Source organism: Physcomitrium patens, chromosome 2 (genome assembly GCF_059467195.1).
Source record: "Physcomitrium patens ecotype Gransden chromosome 2, ASM5946719v1, whole genome shotgun sequence".
NCBI lineage: Eukaryota > Viridiplantae > Streptophyta > Bryopsida > Funariales > Funariaceae > Physcomitrium > Physcomitrium patens.
The window spans coordinates 17,050,512-17,072,566 of record NC_143411.1 but is presented as its reverse complement, the minus strand read 5'-3'; the positions used below and the strand labels follow the sequence as shown (position 1 = coordinate 17,072,566).

The following is a 22,055-nucleotide window of genomic DNA, read 5'->3' as shown; positions in this document are numbered from 1 at the left end:
TTGTCATGGATATATATAGGTACTTTAATAAATACATATATGATTAGGTAAAAAAAGGTAAAAGTAAATAAAAGTAGATTAATTTCATAATACCTTCTAAAAAAAAATTCTAGAAGCTTCATACATGTTACTTTCACTTTACATGTGTTTATAATTAATTAATAGGTTAGAATCTTAGTCAACAAGTTAACCACATATTGATAGCTTGAGAAATAAGTTAACTATGTGGTGCATATATATAAAATTATCTTGTAAGTTAAGATATGTATCTTGCAAAGTCAACATATTTTGAAGGTCTTATAAGACATGGCCATCTAGCTCCTAATTAAGAGTGTATATGAAAGCAAGAGTAAAGCCTTCTTCACTCTTGCCAAGGTCTTTTTAGTCTCTAGTCTTATTTTTAGACTTTTTAGTCTTCTTATTTTTGACAATAGTCATTTTTATTCAATAATATATCATCTTTGAGTGACTTTTAAGTTCTTTTCAGTGTCACAAGAATATATTGAGGATTTCTTTCTTTAAGATTCATGTCTTTTGATAGTTTGGCAAGACTGCTAACTTATTATTTTTATCTTGTTTTAGAAGTGAGTGAATTATCCTATTTCTATTGTTAAGTTTTTGAAGGTTATTAACTACCTATCTTTAAATAAAAAATCTTATTTTTTAACATTGATCTTTTCTTTAAAAAAAGTGGACTATTCCTCTTTGTAGAAATTTTTATTTGATATTAGAAGTTGTAAATTATCTTCTTCTAATTTAATTTTTTGAACTTGTTTGAGTTGTCTATAAAAAGAAAGATTATGGATGCTACTTTCAATAGAAATGAGAATAGATTTGTAACTATTGCACATCTTCATGAGCTTACCAACACTTTAAGAGTAGAAATCTCACATATTTCCAACATGATTCATAGAAGTACTATTCCTATGTTTATAAAAGACGTTCAAAGTCTGCGGCAAGAAGTTGTGCAATTGAAAGAAGCAAGTAAATTGACTTCATAACCAAATCTAAAGAATTTTGCTTCTACAAGTATAATGGAGACAAGGATTAGTGCATCTAAGAAGTTTGATAGAATAAGATCAAAATTTCAAAAAAATTTGTAAGAAATCAGGCTCTATTTAGGATTGTATCTCTTCCAATATCTCAATGGATTTACTCAAGTTGGATTCATACGCACACTTCTATCAAGAATTGCTCTCTCTTGGATTGTACCTTTAATGAAAAAAGATTCACAACTCCTTTATGATTTGAATTCATTCCTAAAAGTATTTATGGCCATATTTAGAGAAAGTGATCGAAAAAGAGTAACAAAGACTAAGCTCTTATCTTTGTAGCAAAGATCATTGTCAGCCACCATATATACTGTTGAATTCAAAAACCTAGCTTATGATATGGACTGGAATGACAAAGCCCTTATCAATCAATTTTGATATGTGTTGAAGAATAATGTCAAAGATTTATTATTAAAAATGCCAAAAATAAAAAATTTAGAATGATTTATTGCTAAAGCCATTACTTGTAATAATTAATTATTTAAAAGTTGTCAAGAACAAAGACTTATTTGAAGAGGAACAAATCAAATAATGATAGCAGCTCTCAAATTTTCAAAAACACATTCATCAAGGCTAGAACCAATGTAAATTGTTACAATATATTTTAAATCTCTCATAAAGCAAGAAAAGACTCAACAACGTCAAAAGATCTTATGCTTATATTATAGAGAAGCTAAACATACTATTCAATATTGTCCAAAAAAACAACACAACCACAAAATGAGAAGTATGGTTGTAAAAGAAGATGATGTATCAAAAAATAAGTTTTTCTAGCTACAATAGATACTATGTAGTTAGAATCTTATATAATTCCTAATAAAAAGGTCCTATTCTCTCCTTAGATCTCTCACCTTGTTTTATAATAGAAGTTTATTTAGGACCAAAAAATCACAAAGTCTTAGCTTTGTTAGATTCAAGAGCCTTAGTCTATTTTATAGACAAAGATTTTATCAAAAAATAAGATATATTATTAATTAAAAAAACTAAACATATACATGTAGAAGTCATAGATGGTCGTTTGTTATCTTCTAGAGATGTTACGCATGAGATTGTTCCTTTAGATATAGCAATTAAAGATTATAATAACATAGTAATATTTAATATAATAAGATCTCCATTCAATCTAATTATTTTAGGATTATCTTGGTTAAAAAAGTATAATCCTTGGATAGATTGAATTTTTCATAATCTAAATTTTTTTGATAGCTCAATCCAAAATCTCGTTGGTCAAGTAGAAATACATAAATCTAATACATTCAAACTTTATTGATAAGTGCGAGAGTTTTTATGTATACTACAAAAGAAGAATTATCTTTTGTTTTACATACCTTGTCCATTTCTAATAGTGAAAAGATGTCAAGTGATATTCCTAGTGAGTATCAAGATTATCAAAATGTTTTTGAAAAAAAATATAAATATTTTTTTTTAGAACATTGTCTTTATGATTATTCTATCAATCTTCACAAAAGAGCTCAACCACCATTTGGACCAATCTATAGCCTATCACAAATCAAGTTGGTTGCACTCAAGGAGTATATTGATGAGAACTTGGCTAAAAATTTCATGTCATTCTAAATCTCCAATTGAAGCTCCTATCTTATTTGTGAAGACAAAAGGCTGATATCTGCAAATGAATGTGGACTATTGAAGACTCAATAAGATCACCATTAATTATAGGTATCCTCTACGTTTGATTTTAGGACTTTTTTATTAATTGAATCAAGTAAAGATCTATATAAAAATAGATTTATGAGGAGCATATAATTTGGTATATATTAAAAAATGAGATGAATAGAAAATTATATTTTGAATCAAGTATGGATATTTTGAATATAATTTCATGCCTTTTGGATTCACAAATATACTAGTTACTTTTTAATATCTAATAAATGATATTTTTCATGAGTTTTTTGATGATTTTGTTATTTGTTATTTAGATGACATCTTAATCTATTGTAAGAATACAAAAAGGCATGAAGTTCATGTTTATCATGTTCACTTAGATATACAAGATTATATGTCAAGTTACAAAAACTTAGATATACAAGATTATATGAAAAGTGTGTATTTCACATTACTTAAGTTGACTCCTAAGATATATTATTTCTAATGAAGAACTAATAATGGATTCAAAAAAGCTTTAGACTATCATAGATTAGAAGATTCTAAGAACAGTAATAGATATATAATACTTTTTGGGCTTTGTCAATTAATATCAAATCTTCATCAAGAATTTTTCTCAAGTTGGAGCTCTACTTATATATTTGACTTATAAAAATAAACTTGAGTGGAGTAAAGAAGTCAAAGCATTGTTTGATGCTTTAAAAAAAAAAAAAAAAAATTGCACCAATCTTATATTGTGTTGACTTTTTTAATGTATTTTCATGAAAATAGATGCATCAGACTTTGCCTTATGTAGAGTATTATCACAAATGGGAGTAGATGACAAACTCCATCTAATAGCTTTTCATTCCAAAAACTTTTTAGTAGCCAAGATTAATTATGAGATCTATAAGAAAGAACTTCTAGCAATTATCGATTCATTTTTAGAATAACATCATTATTTAAAAGGTGCTTTGAGTCTAGTCACTATATATATAGATCAAAAGAATCCTAAGTATTTTATGTTGGCATGTATTTTGAATTATTGCCAAGCTCATTAAAGCATGTCTTTATCAAGATTTGATTTCAAGATTACTTATCAACTTAAAAAATATTTAGGTTTATTGGACACCCTTTCTAAATATTTTTATCTTGTACCAAAAGAAAGAGATGTATCTTTTCATCAATAAAGAATAATCTTTTTGAAGTTAGAGCATTTTCATCTTTGAGCAATAAAATCAACATTAACTGTTGATTCAACATTTGTTGAAAAAATTCAATCAAGTATGTCTTTTGCTCTTTTTGTCCATGATATCAAGAATAATTCTTCTAAGTCTCATGATACTTCCAAGTTCAAGTTCAAGTTCAAGTTCAAATTCAAGAACAACCTACTCTATTTCAAAGAACAATTACACATTCTAGAAGGTGGGGCATGATTACATATTCTTCAAACTTGACATGACTTTTCAATAGCTGGATATTTTTGTTACAACAAGTCTTTGGAGCTAATATCAAGAGATTTCAAGTGGTCTTAAATGTAAAAGACAATCAAGGACTTTGTACAATCATGTGATATTTGTTCAAAGTCCAAAATTCCTCGCCATCCATCTTATAGACTCTTCAGCCATTACCTATTCTAAAAAAAACCATAGTCTTTTATTTCTATAGATTTTATTACGAATCTTCCAGTTATAGATTTCTATGATTCTATATTTTTGATAATAGGTCATTTTACCAAGATGGCACATTTTGTACCATATACAAAATCTATTACAAGTAAAGAAACAACTAAGCTTTTTTTAACAACATCCATCACTATTATAGATTACTTAAAGATATTATATTGGATAAGAAGATTCAATTTATATCAAGATTTTGGAGAACCCTTTTCAAGCTTTTAAAGATAAATATAAAGCTTTCTTTGGCTTTTTATCTTCAAATTAATGGACAAAAAATATAAGTAAATCAAGTTTTGAAGTAGTACTTGAGGTCTACCATCAACTATTATTTAGATGATTAGACAACTCTTTTACCATTTGCAGAGTTTGTATATAATAATTTGATATATTCTTCCATTCAACAAATACATTTTTTTATCAATTGTGGTTATCATCCACAACTTCATACTTTTGACTTTTTAAAAATTAATAATCCTATAGCAAAAGATTTGGTAAATTATTTGTCAAAGCTACATTCAACAATGAAGAAGTAATTAAAGGGAGCTCAAGAATGATAAAAGATTAATGCAGATGCCTATTACAAGTAACAATCATAATTCAACGTAGGTAATAAGGTATGATTATTTTATTGTAATATCAAGATTATCTATCTTTAAGACAAGTTAGATATCATAGGCTTGGATCTTTTCCTATTAGTGAACAAGTCAATCATGTTGCTTATTGATTATATCTATTGAAGTCTATGAAGATCCACCTTATATTTCACATATCTTTTTTTAAGCCATATAAGATAGTGAATATCTTGAAAAGAAGACAAATACCACCTCTTCCTGTAAAAGTGGATAATAATCAAGAATTTGAAGTGGAAAAAATCTTAGATTCAAGAAAGCATTGAAATAGGTTGAAATATCTTGTTCATTAGTGTAGATATGATATTAATGAATGCACATGGGAGCCAATAAAAAATCTTGGAAATGCAGCAAAGAAAATTGAAGCTTTTGATTGATAACATCCATCAAAGTCAAGATGAAGAATAAAAAATCTTTATTATAAAAAAAATAAGATCAAATGAAGAATAACACTCTAGCTTCTATCATTTTTTGTAGCTTTTGTATATTTGTGATGCTAAGGAGATAGAGAACCAACAAGCATTACATTCAACTTAAGAGCTTTTATTTATTGACTTACTACACAAGACATTGTAATTGTCACAACCTTTAAGATGATGTAATTAAGATAAAAATCCTCAAAAATGACATGTCTTTCTTTAAATAGATGATAAAATATAACATATTTGATACCACAACCTTAGAAGAGAATCTTAATGTTTGATGATTTTATTAGATGTAAGAATAATTCCTAAAAATATTCTAAATATTTTGTTCAAAGATGTTACAAAGGCCTCAATAACAATCAAATAACAAGGTGATTTTCTTGTCCTGATATAAAATACTATCGATGGCTAAAAAGACCTATCAACCATCTTCAAAGAGAACAATGATCAAAGTATAAGATAAATATAATTTGTGACATCTTAGATTTCAACAACTTATAATAACTGCCACTTATGATAGTCATTCCTAAAAGGGAGAGTAATGTCACAGATATACATAAGTACTCTAGTAAATACCTATATGATTATGTAGAAGTAAGTAAAACTAGATAAAAGTAGATTAATCTCATAATATCTTCTAGAAAAGCTTCTTAAAAGCTTTATAGATACTACTTTGATTTTACATGTATTTGTAGTTGATTGATAGATTAAAAACTTGATCAACAAATTAATCACATACTAGTAGCTTGTGAAATAAACTAACTGATATAGCACACACATAAAAAAAAATTGCCTTGTAAGTTAAGATACATGTCTTACAAAGTCAACATGTTTTAGAGGTCTTATAGGACATTGCTACCTACTTCTTAGTTAAGAGTACATATGGAGGCAAGAGTGAAGCCTTTTTTACTCTTATTAATGCCTTTCTAGTCCTTAGTCTTATTTAGACTTTCTAGTTTTCTAATTTTTTTCAATAGACATTCTAATTCAATAATATATCATCTTTGAGTGACTTTCAAAGTTCTTTTCAGTGTCATAAGAATATATTGAGGATTTCTTTCTTCAAGATTTATATCCTTGACAGCTACATTGTTCTTCATTGTTCAAGTTTCTTTCTAATTTTATTGACATTTCTAAAATTATTATCAATTTAGCCTCATCAAAGTTACATGTGATCATATTTCTTCAATCAATTATATTCAAGTCACTTTTGATTCATTGTAATAACATTATATGATGGTATTATTTAACAAGAGTTACAATATTGGAATCCAAGAAGGTTATTTTTACTGTAAAAATAAGCTTTTAAAGTATAAGAGTCATTTGCTATCTAATCCTATCTAAGCTAATTATGTTTGTGGATCCAAGTTAAGATAGGTATCACTTTAATGCTAAGAGTATTACTAAAATTATTTATAATATCTTCTTTGTAAGGTATGGCATAGCACCAATTGATTTTGAAAGTGGAGACAAATTAATGGAACAAAAGTATAATTGATGGAACATAATTTAATAAGCAAATCCAATAAATATGAAAATCAAGACAAAGTTTCTTATTACTTAGAGATCATCCAAAATAATAAGACAAGGCTTGTAAAAATGTATTAGAATGGTAAAAATCATTTGGCTATAAGAAGATCAAATTCTTTGCTTGTTGTTCCATATATATATTTTATATTGAAGAATTGTTACTTCCTTTGAAATTAATGTTCTTTAATAGTAGCTAATTTTTTTAATCAACATGCTTTAATATTTCTAATAAAAATTTAGAGATAAAAATGTTGTTCAAATCTTGAAATCAAACAATAGATGCGTTAAGTAATTATAGGTATAACGAAAGTTAATCAGCTTTAATTGCAACTAGCTTACTATAATTTTTTATTAGCTAGCTAGTTATTAGCCATGGTTTACACTAGCTTGGTTTTTTGAATATAAATATTATAATTTGATTTGATTTTAATAAAATATTTATTACTCTTATTTTTAGAAAAAAAAATTATAGATTTTTCTTTTATTGTTGAAGTAACATTTGAAAACTCAAGCATGACATTCTTTGTGAAAAAATAAATAAATAAATAAATAAATAAATAATCTCCTATCAAATTGCAAATGAAAAAAAGTTACATTTAGTTCAAATTTTAATTTGTCTTATAAAATGAAGATATATCAACATTAAAGATGTTTCATTAAGCATTGTGCATAGCTATTTAAGGTTTTTTGAAATATAGTTGTAAAAGAATTGAAAAGATATTGTAGTAAACACTTTATCCATGTGTATAGAATACAACCACACTTTGAAAGAACACATTTTCTCCTCCTTATCATTATGATTATTGTTGCTATTTCCCTTTTGATAATCTTAAAATTATTTTTAAGATTTATATTAAAATGGCTTTATCAGAGTTTAATTTCTTAAGCAATGAGAGTTTATTATTAAATGAAACCATTCTTATATTTATAACACATCAAACCTGTGGGATTTAGTGAAAAAATGATATACGCATAAACTTTGCAATCATGGATCCACATGAGAGCCAGTGGATTTGAGAATGAACCCTAAATCCGCTTTGGACAGTTAGTATGACTTTCAACCTCATGATTTGAAGCTTGACAAAATAACAAATTGTTAGATGTGCCATACAAATCTTGGTAACTTTTGTAAAAAATAGTCGATATGAGATGAGAAGTCATGTATATTCAATTGTTTATTTATTATGAATTAGGATGCAATTGTTTTATAGTATTCATAATTAATCTTGCAGCTCTTTAAAAGTATATGTGATTAGGTTTTATTTTTTATTAATTAATAAAATTATTCTTTGGAATTCCTACTTAGACCATCTCAAACATGTGGATTTTTATTAAAATAGTGTCAAAATTTCTTAAAAAACCATCAAAAATGAAAAAATATTAATTTTTTTTACTTTTTAAAATTCTTTGAATTAAGATACAAGTTAGCATATTTAAACTTATAATAAAAGAATTTTTTGGTCTATTTTATATCATCTTCTTACTTTTAAATTTATCCAAAAATAAGACTTTTAAAGAAGAATTTTTTTTTACCAAATAAGAGGCCTTGATGAGCCTTTTGAATCATGGCTTTAGAGAGTGGACTTCTGGATATAAAATGCATGTCAATATTCTCTTAGGTACAAACAAATATTTAAAAAAAAACAAAAAAAAAAAAAAAAAAAAAAAAAACTAATTTAAAATTTTTCTATAGTAAAATCAAATGCATTAAAGTTATATATCTAAGCCATCTTGTAATGATTACATTTAATTTACATTAACAAAAAAACAACAACATTTTTAATAACATGAAGATTATTCATTTGTAACAATATCAACAAGAAATTATTATTTTATTCTAACATTGAGCCATTGTTAATTCCAAACAATGTTTTAATATTGTTTTATAAGAATAGTCTCTCTCATTACAATACCTTTAAAAATAAATAATGAAGAATTGTTTCCCATCAAAGATTGATATCAATTTATAAGAAAAGTGTTGTAAAATTCATTCTTATAATTGGTACAAAACTTGGAGACAACTTTGTTTCCATTCACATTAACTGTCAAAAGAAAACTTTACATTATGCTATAAAAAATAAAATGTATTTAATCATATTTTCATTAACCAAGAGCATGGTTTGTCATGGTATCTAATCTTTCTATACACATATACATATTTAATCATAATAGAAATGTCAACTCTTGGTCTCGCAATAACATTTGAAGATGTAGTAGTTGAATCATCTTTTGGTCTCACGCTTATTGTTGGCTTTAATTTTTACAAGCTTTAAATTTTTGTATAGGACAGCCACAAATTGAAGTCCAAATGGACTAAATGTACATCCAAGCCAGTATTTTTTTTTCTACTTTTCAATTAATTGTTCTACTCAGTACAATGGGCATATGTTTTCCACTTGTTTTAAATTAAATAAAGAAAAAGGATGGAAAAAGAATAAGCCATGAATAAATAAAGAAGAACTGAAGGTGTGATAAAAGGAAAATTAATTTTAGATTAAAAGAGAGAGAGAGAGAAGTACAAAGTACAAGAAGTTAAAGAAATAGGAGGGGGAAAGAAATGGAAAAGGCAAGTGGGATATGAAGGGAGAAAAAGACAGAGCATGGAACAGAGAAGGAATACGTAAAAGTAAAAGTAAACGTGAATGAAGAAGGAACTCGGATTCGCACCCATTAATGAGGCTTTTCATCCACTTGCATGTCATTGACGAGGAGACGAGCCAGCAGAGCACCTTTAAAAATGCTGAGCTGGAAAGTCTGAGGACGGGTCCGTCCAGTCATGCGTCACATACGCGCCCGGTATTGCTGACAGTGCATGGCAGCTACATACACTGCATGAAAGCTTCCATTCGTATGACCTGTCATGGCCACGTTGGAAATGGACGAATGAAAACATTCATCCTCGTGAATGATGTGAAACTTGAAGTTATGTTACTTTTTTCATAATTGTGGTTTTGAGCACATTATTCTAATGTCTTCTTTCTTCTTTTCTTTTTGTGCACAATTCTAATTAGTCTATTGACATAAGAGAATGAAGCATGTACACTGTTCTAAAAGATCATAAAGTTTTGATTTTCATTACATAAGTGTTATATGTATACTCTAGTGGAAACCTGTGATGTTGGCTACAAAAAAAAACATTGTAAACTACGTGTTGTAAATTAACTTTTTGTTTGAAGCTACATATGATGTGAAACTCCATGTTATATGTTGTTTCACTATGCTCCATGTTGTTTCATGTTGTGGTGCTTCCAAGCTTCATGCTTAGTGATCTCGCAGAGCTATTCTCAGCAATCTACAACACCAGCATGCAGATTTTGATCTCTAATTGATCGAAAGTTGAATTAATGCTTTAGTTTTGAGATGTAGAGCCAAATCAAAGGTCTTTTTTGTCTCCTCTATTGAAAAATAATGATTGTTAGTGGAAACTTCTAATTTTGAAAAATAATGATTCCACTAATAATTTTTCAATGCTTCATTCATTGTTAAATTATGTACAATTCTCTTGCTAACTTAGATGGCTTATAATGAATATGTGTTTATCAATTGCTATCATGGCATAAATCATTGAGATATTTTTTCTAATAGCATCAATGATACTTAATGTTAACTGAACATGTATTAGTATAAATTATTTTTAAACCTTACTTATTGATGATATAAATTTTTTATTTTTTATTTTTTTATATTTTCAATTCACCAAATTCACAATGTTTGTTTTGCAAGTATATACTTTCTTAATTATAAATTCAAGCAAGTTTGATTTCACTTGTCAATCCAACAATAAAAATTTGATTCTTAGAGCCCATTTCTTTTGATTAAATTAAACAAATTTCAAGCAAAAATGCAACAAAATTGACAATGACTTCAAAATACATATACTTTAATATTTCAATGTTGGACTCTTACGTTTGAATTTAATAGTCATTATCATTTTTTTACTTCAGGTTAATTATTAATAAAACCCAACTTCGAGATTATAATTTTTCTCTCAAAATAACAAAATAATTATACATGCACATGAATTTATAAAATGCATTTATAAACTTATTTTAAATAAATTGTAATCACGTTCATATCACACACACACAGTTGAAGAAAAAAATAAAAATAAAAATAATCAATTGCAAACAGAAAAAGTTATATGCAAGACGAATCATCTTGCTCAAAAGGTGAAGGCAACAGTAGCATAAAAGAATACTGCAAAAATTGGATCAACTGAATAGATTTGATTCCTCCAGTATTGACCCTAATCAAGTTAATTACTTAATTAATTAATTAGTAAAAGAATAAAATGGACTGAACTCAATGGGAACCATTATACTCTCCTGAAATTATAAAAAGTTAATAAGAACCTTTTATTAAATTCGTATGTCACATCTTATCATAATATTTTTATTCTAAAAGTAAAAGTAGAAGGAATTTTGTGTACTGTATAGGCAAACCAATGGAACTGGGTCCCACCTTTATTCTGAAGCATCCAGGTCGGGCACAGGACGAAAGGGCCCGGCCCGTCCACCCCAGCACGGGTGGGGTCTCTCCCAGCCCCGAGATTCGCATGAGGAATGGGGCCCTGGTGGGAAAGGGATCGTGCCCGCCCGTGATCCTGGAGCTGAGGTCGTGCCAGTTGGAGCCGGACGGGCGGACGGGTGGGCAGGGCCAACCCGGCGCGGCGCTCGCCCGGCCCTCGTTGACCCCTACTCTACTACCAGGATTCATGGCCTTTTACTTTTACTTTTACTTTCTCATTTTGCTTTTGAAAAACTGTTGAAATCACTTCGACGCATCACAAAATAATGGGGCAAGCTTGATTTATTATTATTATTATTATTATTACCGTTTATTCAAGCTTTGGAAATTTTTACAGGACTGGAAGTGATCCAAAGTTAGGTTGCAGAACATATCTCAAACATGGGTGTGTGAATGTGAATGTGAGTGTGTGTGTGTGTGTGCATATATACATATATATATATATATATATAAGCAAAAAATTGTCATAAGTCCATTATACACCAAATCAATTTAATATTTTGATTTGGTGCATAATACCAAACGTGTTTTTCTTTTCTAAAACATTTAGTTTTTTTTTGTTTTTACAATTAGCTGTATGTATTTGTCATAATTATTTTGCACCTCAATGGCATTTTTTTTTTCTCAAATAAAATACAAAAACCACTTTCCTCAGATTTTTGGGTCAAATCTTGATTACTTTCATCATTTTATTATTGCAATTCATCTGCATTTGTTGTTGTATTATTTAATCAATGTATGTAATGTTCTTAAAAAAAAAATAAACAATAAAACATAACAAGCATGTTTATATAGATGTGTGTGTATATATATATATATATATATATAATCTTTTCAAAACTTTGTAATTTTTCTGAAAACGTTGTGTAACATTTGTGATGACAAGTTGATATCCTTGATGACCTCACTTGGTATATTTGATGGCAATCCATCCAGTGGGAATGATACTAAATACTTCTATTTAAATAGAAATATTTATTTTTTCCGATGCTAAATTCACAAAACATAAATTTAATTAAACATAAGTAATGTTAAAAGTATATGCAATGTAAAGCAAAAGTTCTTAAGAAGTATGGACATAAGAAGGAAAGACATGATTTTTTGTATCAAAATTGCTTTCTAACCATTAAAGATTTATTTTTGTTTATTTTTTATTTATTTTTAACATGATACAACTAACATGACAATATAAAAGAATATGTTCTCAATGAGAACATCCTACATAATAACATATTGAAGTACAATGAAATAGCAAAGTATTGATCAAATTTAAGTAAGGATTATGAGTGCACCTTGTTTTTACATTATTTATCTTATTTATACATTTTGTTAATATTAGTATTAGTATATTTGTATTATAATTGTCATCACATGAATTTTGAATGTTTTTATTTTTGCTTGTATTTAGACATTCCAATATTAAGTAAATGGTTTTGAGTGAACATATAGAAGTGTGTGAAACTGAAGTCTAAGAAGAAGAAGGAGAAGAAGAAAAAAGAAAAAAAAAAAAGAAAAAAAAAAAGTTTTTCTGCAAACAACTCAAATTAAACAAATCAACATGTGGTAGAAAGCAAAGTCAAATAAGGAGGACTTGTTTCTTGTGCGTGTACAGATTTCATATTCCATGTTGCATACTTTTCTTGTGACAAATATTGCTACTACTTGTTTCAAAACAAAAATTTGAATAATAGTTTTTAGTAAATTTTGTAATGCTATAAAAAAAAGAAAAAAAAAAAGAAGGTTAACTTGAAATAATACTAGTGGTGCCTTTGATTTGATTTGATTTTGTCAGTATGATGTAATTTGTGTGAAAATAATAGTAGTTTTCATAAATTAAAATGGAAAGCTCGAGCTTCAGCATTTATTTTAAAAAGTAAGTAAATTTCATAGACATATACATGTATATATTTTTTGTAATATTCTACCATCACACATTGCACTCAGTTTTTTAACTCAACAATCGTCCTTTCATCATTCTTCAGCACATTTTAACAAGGTAGTTATCATATTTATAATCAAGCTTGGCCATTTTATTTCGTGTAATATAATATTGATTTTGCTTCTGTTGTTTTAAGGATTGTACACTTTAATTAACACTGTCGTCTTCAAATCTGGTTTATATAACTTTATAGCTAATTTAGTTGTATTTACTCAAATGACAAACTCAGTCAAGAATTGATTAAATGCAAACTTTTCTTTCTCTAAAACTATCATTACTATATTCTTTCATTATATCAAAATTATTGTGTCCTCAGCGCATATGTAATGATTGTGTATTTATTCTTAGAAAGTGAATTCCAAAAGTAATAAAGCTCTAAACTAGAAGCACGTGAGTGTTCATTCTTTTGCCAGAAGTTAATCATGCCATGAATTGTATATAAACACTTCAATAAATAAATAAATAAATAAATAAATAACTGTTTATATATATATATATATATATGTATATTACCCACTCAAGAGAGATTTGTTGTCAAAACCTTTTTTCAGAGTTTCATGTGGACCCAAATTCAAGCCTTGATGACAAAGGGGCTTTAGCCACACTGCAGGCAGGATGCAGAGGCTTGGATGCATACAAATCTTAGGCTTCTAAGGGGGGACAGCTTTTTGGTCCCCATGTCTTTTTCGCATTTAAGACTGATGGATAACAAAACAGTAACAAGTGGCAGAGAATCCAGAAACAGTACAAAAAAATTATTCACAATGATACAAAAATAAAAAAAAATAAAGGACGTTCACTTACTTCTTTCTATTTCTCCCTGGTCCTTGTTAAGTGCAAGAACTCACACCCACCTGGTTGTCTTATCATAGAACAACAAAAACTTACTGCAGAAACCTTCAGAGGAAGAAACCCACAACACACACACACACAGGGGAAGTAACCAAAGAAGCAACAGGAAAAAGGAGGATAAAGCAGCGACGGTGAAATAGAAGTTACCGTGGTTCTATAATCCGTGCCAGAGTTGCTTGCAGCGATGGAAATAAATGGGTTGTGGGAAGTGGGGTTTCTTTAAGAAAATTTGTCGTAAAGCATGCAAAAGAGATACCCAGTTGTGGCAAAGAGGATCCAAACTAGGGTTAGGATCCATGATTGCCTCGAGAGATTCAACTCTCCACATGAATCAATGGACCGCAGATTTGCAGGAGCTATGGTGGATGGCGTCACGCACTCACTGCACCGCTAACTCCAAACTGCTGCTCTTCCTCGACTGTGGTCATCATCGCCGTTGCGCCTGGTTGGTGAAGGGGCACGAGGGCTAGATCCGGCTTGTTGACCCCATCCCTGAATAGCCCGAATCGCAGCGAAAAGTAATCCGCGAATTGCTCCAACATGCAGTTTGCTCCCTGGCATTCACCCATTCCTGAAACCCGGTCAGATGCCATTGAACCCCTCGAATACCCTACCTGCACAAATTTTACCCCATCCGGCAGCGTTTTTTGCTTTGCTTTTTACTTAGGAACCTTTGATAGCGGAATCGTCGAATCACAGAGACCAAGGTTCAGTGTCTGCGCTGCGGTCATGGATTCCCCAGCATTCATTTGGTTTGCGGATTGAAGCGAATAGAATCAACCGGAGCACGAACTTCATTAGGGGGTGGGTTCTAAGTGGCACAAAGGAATTGAGACTGGGTTTGTGTGTACCGAATCGAATGGGGAACAACACGAGGACGATTGTCGGCAAATGACCATAGAAATTAGGCATCTGCAAGTGGGGAAGAATGTTCCAGACGTCAAGAGGTCTTTCTCCTGTGAGAGACAGTTTAGGCGAATCAAGTGAACGAAATGCGACATGTTCACTTCAGTTCGCTCACCACGGGACAACCAGTCCCGCATGACTGCCAATTAATGTTTGATGTGGACCCAACTTTCTAAACCAGGAAGTATTGTTCTGGAGGGATGGAGATCCCTCGGATGCTGAACACGGCAGTGCGTGTATAATTTAGCATTTTGCCACATGTTGTTACCTGGCGCTTCGTCATAAATCTAGTTTGAGGCCATGTAACTTAGGTGAGAATGGACCCTCACGATCTGGCACGCGGATGAAAGTAGAGCCCATAGACCTTGGAAGACTCACGGGGCTCTATTCATTCTATTCGGGGGGAATTGATATCTAATGACGATTTCATGGATCGGAAATTAGTATTTATTTGCATTGGGTTACATTGGATGGAGAGATATGATCGGGATTTCGGAGAACATATTATCAGCAATGGTCCAAAGGTGACTTTCGCAGGTGGGTGCAGGGATTAGTCCCCTGGGCCCGGCCCTGTCATATTGCCACAGAGCCTGCACCATTTCGTATTAAAAGTTTCTGCCCCCCTCTGGGGGAAAAAGAATACTCTTCTTTGGGGTGGGAAATGTTTGGAAAAGAGCCCCCCCCCCCCGGGCTGGTAAGATCCCTGCCGGGGTATTCAAATGAGGAAAATCGGCGCAGGTGGATGCTTGGCTGTGCAAGGACCAAGTTGTTGTTCGTAAATTCGTCTCAGTGGTGTTTTATTTTTCAGAGACTTCCGTCGTGTATTATCATCTGGGGTTGAATTACAGTGGCCGAGTTTGAAGTGGCATAGGGGGTAGGGTGGTCTGTCGACGGAGCTTGTTGATTGATATGTGATGCGGTATCATGTGATTTGCGTTGATTGACGCGGTGAGTGATGCGTTGTCGACCTTGTGGTGAGTCAGGGAGGGTTGGCTTTTGCGCTGGCAAGGGAGGAAGAGTGAGAGGACAAAACGGGATGATTTAAATTGACGCGCTGTTTGTTGTTAGAAAGTTGTTTTTTATAAGGGTTAATGGATGCGTTGCTGCTTAACGCTAGTGAAGGTAGTGGCAGTTTGTCCGGGTATTGTCTGTAAGAGAAGGGGAGAGAGGAGGTAAGATTCCATTGCTTTTTCGGAAATTAAGCATCCCTGTGGTGGCATTGACAAGGTTTCGTTTCTTTGTGGTTGTGGAAAACTGATTGGTAATCGCAGGCTCGCTGCGTCACGTGGTTCGTACTGACGTGTGTTCCGAGTGTGTTCCGAGTGTACACATTCTTTGTGATTGTTAGAGAGGAAGAGATTAGGAGGTTATAATCTTCGAGTCTTCCAACTCGAGAAATTAGAATCTTATGTTCTGTACCGCTCTGTGCAGTGTTCGCTCGCACATACGCTAAGACCGAGAGAGAGCGCGCGCGCGCGAGAGAGAGAGAGAGAGAGAGAGAGAGAGAGAGAGAGAGAATTTGTGCGTTCGTCCTTCGTTCCTCTATTTGTGTTGTCTTTTTTTTTTGAAGAAACGGCTGGTCGAGAATACTTATTTCGTCTCTACGTAGTGTGCATTCATGGCTAAATGTGAGGAATGTATTCGAGAAACGGTTTCTGAAAACGCTCAGCATAGCTCATATTTGTGTTGAGACTAAATCTTTGGAGTTGGAGAAGTAGATGCAAACCTGGTAACAGTTCTATCGAACCGTGGAAGATTTTTGGAGGCGATGTATTTTTTTCTTCTGCTAATACGCTGAGTGAACTGCAAGATTCCTTTCAAAAGATGTTTAGATTGCAAGACTAGACTGTTTCGAAGGTTTCTTGTTCTCCCGTGGTACGTCCTTGCGTTTCTGGTCTCAGCCTGAATTTCCTGTGTTGGGAGGTCCGCTCAACACACCTCCTGCATCTGAGAGTAGATTGCGAAGTTATGTTCTTATGTATATTTTTAATTCTGTTTCACTTGGTACATGTAGAATTATGCTGGTTTGTGCATTAGTCCAGCCACTCATCTTCGACGTATTGCTACCTTCCTAGAATTTGTTCTGTCTGTCTGCCTGTCTGTTTGTTTGTTTGTTTGTTTGTTTGTTTGTTTGTTTGACTCACGTGATGTTTGGTGCCCGCAGGGAATTCGTCAACATGTTGGCTAGCCCGATGTCCCTTAGTAATGCACCGACCATGACCTCAAGCAGGAGTTGGCCGTATTTTGATCCGGAGTATGATACTATGAGCTCTATCATTGACCCCCCGAAGTAAGTGTGTGGTTGTGGTTTGACTGTTTGAATTGACTCTCCTCATTCTAAGATGATTCGTGTGTGTAGCTGTTTCAAATTCGTGGCCATCCTAACATGATTTTTTGATTTTGATTTATCTATTTGCAGGGTTATGATTGACAATGACTCTGAGAAGAATGCCACTCTTGTGAAGGTATTGAGCCACATCTTTTGCTCCAGTAGATCAGTAATGCTCAAGAGGGCAGAACCTTGAGTTTTCTGCATATATCTCTGAATTTGTACACCTTTAAGTCACGTATTCTTCACGTGTCAACTCAGAGATTTACTGTAAAATTTCTTGAAGTCTTAAAGCTTCGTAGGGTAAGCTACTTCTTGCGCCTTGGGATGCGCGATACTGTCCTAGTTACCCTGTGCCTTGGTCGCTGTCGAACTGGGATTTTGAGGACACAAAGTAGACTGAACATGTGTAGCTGTGGATCTCGAGACCTCTTTTCGCTACACGTCAGTGTGGGGGAAGATATGCACGAAATTATAACCGCATGGATTTGCACTCTCGATACTGCTGCATGTAGTTACCTGTAGTAAACTTTCCACAAGAATGTGTTTTTTGTTGGAGATTTCTCAGCAAGCGATAGTTGAATGTCACTACTTTAAACCTTTATTGTTTCTTTTGTCGAATGTGTATGCAGGTCAGCAGTCAGAACAAACATGGAACTCTGCTCGAAGTCGTGCAAGAGCTGATGGATATGGACTTAACAATTTCAAAGGCCTACATTACTTCTGATGGAGGCTGGTTCATGGACGGTGAGTCATTGTTTTCTTGACCAAGCCTAGTTCTGGTCATCTGCAGTTGTAAAATAATAGTCAATGATTTGATAGTGTCTCTTCATAGAATCGCATGCTAACATTGTCATTCACGCGTTCTGTCTGCAGTATTTCATGTTACGGACCAGAAAGGGTTGAAAATTCGTGACGAAAAACTCATTGGAAATATCCAAAAGGTCAGAATTAAAACTTATATGTATTGCTTTGATCTTAGAGGTTTCTTTCTCTATTTGATTGTACAGCTTGAATTGCGCTTTTTTAACGTCTTTCTGTTTTTGTGTAGGCTTTGTCATTGCAGAAAAAAAAATGGACAGCTGAGTTTCAAAAGTGTCCTGGGAGGAGCGTTGGTACACAGACAATCTCTGAGCACACAGCGATAGAACTCACTGGAACGGATAGACCTGGATTACTTTCTGAGGTTACAGCTGTCTTAGCTGAAATGTCCTGTCGAGTAAATGCTGCAGAAGTATGGACTCACAATCGTCGAGTAGCCTGCGTCATGTACGTAACAGACGAGGACACTTTGGGGCCCATTGAAAATGTCAGAAAATTGGAAAGGATATTAGAGAAACTCAATCCTATCATGCAAGGTTGTGATGACGAGAAAGTTGCTCGATCGGTTGTAGCAGAGAGCTTCACTCACGTCGAAAGACGTTTGCATCAGCTTATGCTCGCCGATCACGATTCTGACCCCTCAGTTTCGCAGAGTCAGATATCAAGTAGGAAACAGAAAAATCCAAATATCACAGTTGAGATCGGAAGTGAGAAGAATTACTCAGTTGTTAAAGTGCAATGCCTGGATAGACCGAAGTTACTTTTCGATACCGTGTGCACATTGACAGATTTGAAATATGTGGTCTCTCATGCTACCATTTATCCTTCTGGTTCGTATGCAGTTCAGGTACGTCATCAATTTTGAGACTATTTATTTTATAAACTTGCCCAGGCTCAATGATATGCCTCTCTGGAGATTTTGTGAAACTTTCAAGATCTATTGTGCGGGCGAATCCTTGTTAGAACTTGTTACACGATCCATATACATGGTGGGTTCTTCGCCAATTCGATTTCGTATTCATTGGAAATGTTGTGAGCGCGCAGGAGTATCATATCCGTAGCATGGATGGTCGAACCCTTGATGATCCTGCGAAGGCGAAGGTAAAAAGATGCCTGGAGGCAGCTATTGAGCGTCGATCCTCTGAAGTAAGTGTTGATTGAAGTTATTGTAATCAGAAGTTTCGATTTATGTATGACAAGATATTGCCCCCATGCATGGATGTGTAACGGTTTGCCTCCAATTAGAGTTTCCTTGACAGATTTTCCTGGATTCCAATTTATGGATGTGGATTAATCTACAATGATCTTCTATAAGAACTTCCTTTCAAATCTTTATTTGCAGGGTTTGCGGCTATACCTGTGCACAACCGACCGACCGGGGCTTCTGACCGAGGTAACGCGAACCTTTCGTGAGAATGGTCTCTCCGTCACAAGGGCTGAAGTTTCTACTCAAGGTGATAAGGCTGTGAACACCTTCTACGTCACTGATGTAAACGGTCTCCCTGTCGACCTCAAGAAAGTGGAAGCTATCCGGAAAGAAAATCCATTCTTGGAGGTTCATGCCGTACCTGCAGCTTCTGAAGGCGCTCGCGTTCTGGATGCGTCTCCATTTTCCAAGTTTATCAAATCGTCGGAACGCCTTCTGCAAGGTCTTGGTTGGAGGGTTTGAAACTATTTCGCAGTTCACGAGCTGTCTCCATCTTCAGCATGAAACACAAAGCAACTTCATAACACACGTACAAGGTAATTAGTCCGAGTGAAGATCTTTACAATTACCCAAGACATGTGTAGGCGACAAAATATCTTGCTTGACCTGTCTTTGATGGCAACTGGTCAGGTCTGCATATTTTTCTTTTGTCGCTGCTTGAAGGTTCAGTACATCAGCTGTGGCCATCTACTCGTGGTGTTCTCATACCATGCCTTCCTCTAATTGGAGGACCATTTCCGCTATCGCCAGTCATCTATACTTAGGATTCCGGCAAATGGTTAGAGCCGAACAGAAGTAGGCTCTTTACTCTCTCAATCATCTGGTGGCAAGATTATGTCTATCTTTGATAATGGGCTCCAGCATGCATGGAGGTGGTAAGCACTCCCACAACTTATCTTCGATGATTCGATTGGGCAGATCTACCACTGTCGTTTACAATTTTAGGGTGTATCCCCTTTGTTCGAATGCACATCTTGTACATACAGGGATCCTGCGCTGCAAATCACCATGAGGTTATGTGGAATCTACATAACCCCTACATCTCTTCCCATTCTTCAGCATTTACCTGTACATAATAACTTTACCCTGTGCACTTCAGCGTAGCACACAACGAACATGTATACTTGGGTGTTCTATTTGGCAATTGCCGATACTGAGAATTTTATTCTCTTTTAACCTCTGTAAATATCGGTCATGGGGAATCCCTCGTACCTGGGTATATATAAAAATAACATCTAGAGATGTTTTCACATCTCAATGGACTTTTGAATCAAATGTAGGGTTGCATCCGTTCTTTTAGTTCTGGGTTATGTTTAAACCTCCCTTGTTTTTTTGTAAATGGTGTTAGCCTGTGCACATCTCCTGTGTATGATGAGAGCACGGCTGTGTGTGGCGAGTACATTAATCTGGAATGTAGTTGACATGTAGTTGGACACTCTTCCTGCTATCATCGTCCCCTGACCGAGCCTTTTACATCCTATCAAGCAGTTCACATTTGCTAGTACTTACCCAGAATGTACCTGCACTCTCTTCAGTATTTTCGATTTGTGAGAAGTGATTTTAAGGTATAATTTGATGTTCGGTCTTCAAAATTATGATGCATTGTTTAGTTTTTAGGCCACATCTTTTCTTTCCTTTGTTGCAGACTAGTAATTAATAAGATAGAAAGTTCACTTGAAGTTTCAAATAGAAATGAATTGGGACAACATAATGTAAAGAAAAAGTGAGTCTTATCAACCTCCTGTACAAATTTCAGCGTTGCTTTCAGTTCTGTGAATAACCGAAGAGACTCCTACAGAATTGGTGTCCTGTTACCAGCAAGGCTTCTTCGAAAATGGATTGTTGCATGCCTCGTCCCCAGGTAACCAGCCTTCGAAGCTTTCTTAACTCTGACCCTGCTTTTCTATTGAAGTCGCGGAAGTCTTATGAAACGATTCACTCAAAAGTTATTTAACGTCTTTGAAGTTATTCTACACTGTGATCATTTATTATTATTTTTATTGTTGACACGCTCTAAGTTTACTAGTTGCTTAGATTAGTTTAGGAGTCCAGAGCACACTTCACGTTAAGTTCTAAAACCCATAATGGGTGGACGTAGGGACCACAACTTCATAGGAGGTTTTAAATTTACATTGTTAAATATTCTTGCAAAAGTATAGTTTAAAATCATTATGTGGAATTCTAGGTAGCTATTTTATACTTATTCTTTCTATTTGTCTTATTAACATTTTTGTCATCCATATTTTTATCTCATCTACTAAGTGATAGTTGGCTATAATAAGGATTTTTTTTTCTAATTTTGCTGAGATTTATTTCTAAGTTATGCAGTTATAATTTTGGGGGTTTTTCCGCATTCATTGTCTTATATGATTGTCCTTCCATATTTCTCCTTCGAAAGTGAGAGCATTGCACTCAATCCATATTGTTCACATGTAGATATTTAGAAGTGATTTTACAACGTTTAAACCTTGTGGATATTGGTTCAAAAAAATTTAATTGTTGTTAAGTAAAAGGCTTCTATGGTCTGGACCTTCTCTAAATGGTTACCATTTTATT

General features: G+C 33.1%; 2 protein-coding genes across 13 annotated transcripts; one reads left to right on the top strand and one right to left on the bottom strand.

Annotated features, from left to right (window-relative positions):
- Window positions 1-14,468: 14,468 nt before the first annotated feature.
- Window positions 14,469-15,366, bottom strand: LOC141044530 (uncharacterized). The gene is made up of 2 exons (XM_073529052.1): window positions 15,087-15,366; window positions 14,469-14,789 (listed from the first exon to the last, which is right to left on the bottom strand). Exons 1-2 carry the CDS (start codon window positions 15,276-15,278, stop codon window positions 14,607-14,609), a joined length of 375 nt encoding a protein of 124 aa, XP_073385153.1. The 5' UTR covers window positions 15,279-15,366; the 3' UTR covers window positions 14,469-14,606.
- A 234-nt stretch (window positions 15,367-15,600) lies between these two features.
- On the top strand, window positions 15,601-20,774 carry LOC112278831 (ACT domain-containing protein ACR3). 12 transcript variants are annotated; one of them, XM_090248137.1, is made up of 8 exons: window positions 15,601-15,835; window positions 17,306-17,431; window positions 17,561-17,606; window positions 18,103-18,217; window positions 18,347-18,414; window positions 18,522-19,139; window positions 19,337-19,438; window positions 19,635-20,774. In XM_090248137.1, the coding sequence occupies exons 2-8, from the start codon at window positions 17,319-17,321 to the stop codon at window positions 19,959-19,961; spliced, it is 1,389 nt and encodes a 462-aa protein (XP_090104263.1). In that variant the 5' UTR covers window positions 15,601-15,835; window positions 17,306-17,318; the 3' UTR covers window positions 19,962-20,774. The 12 variants fall into 12 exon arrangements, with proteins under 12 accessions (XP_090104263.1, XP_090104252.1, XP_024368438.1 ...); XM_090248126.1 differs by having other exon boundaries at window positions 15,604-15,665; XM_024512670.3 differs by having other exon boundaries at window positions 15,658-15,678.
- The last annotated feature ends 1,281 nt before the right edge of the window (window positions 20,775-22,055 follow it).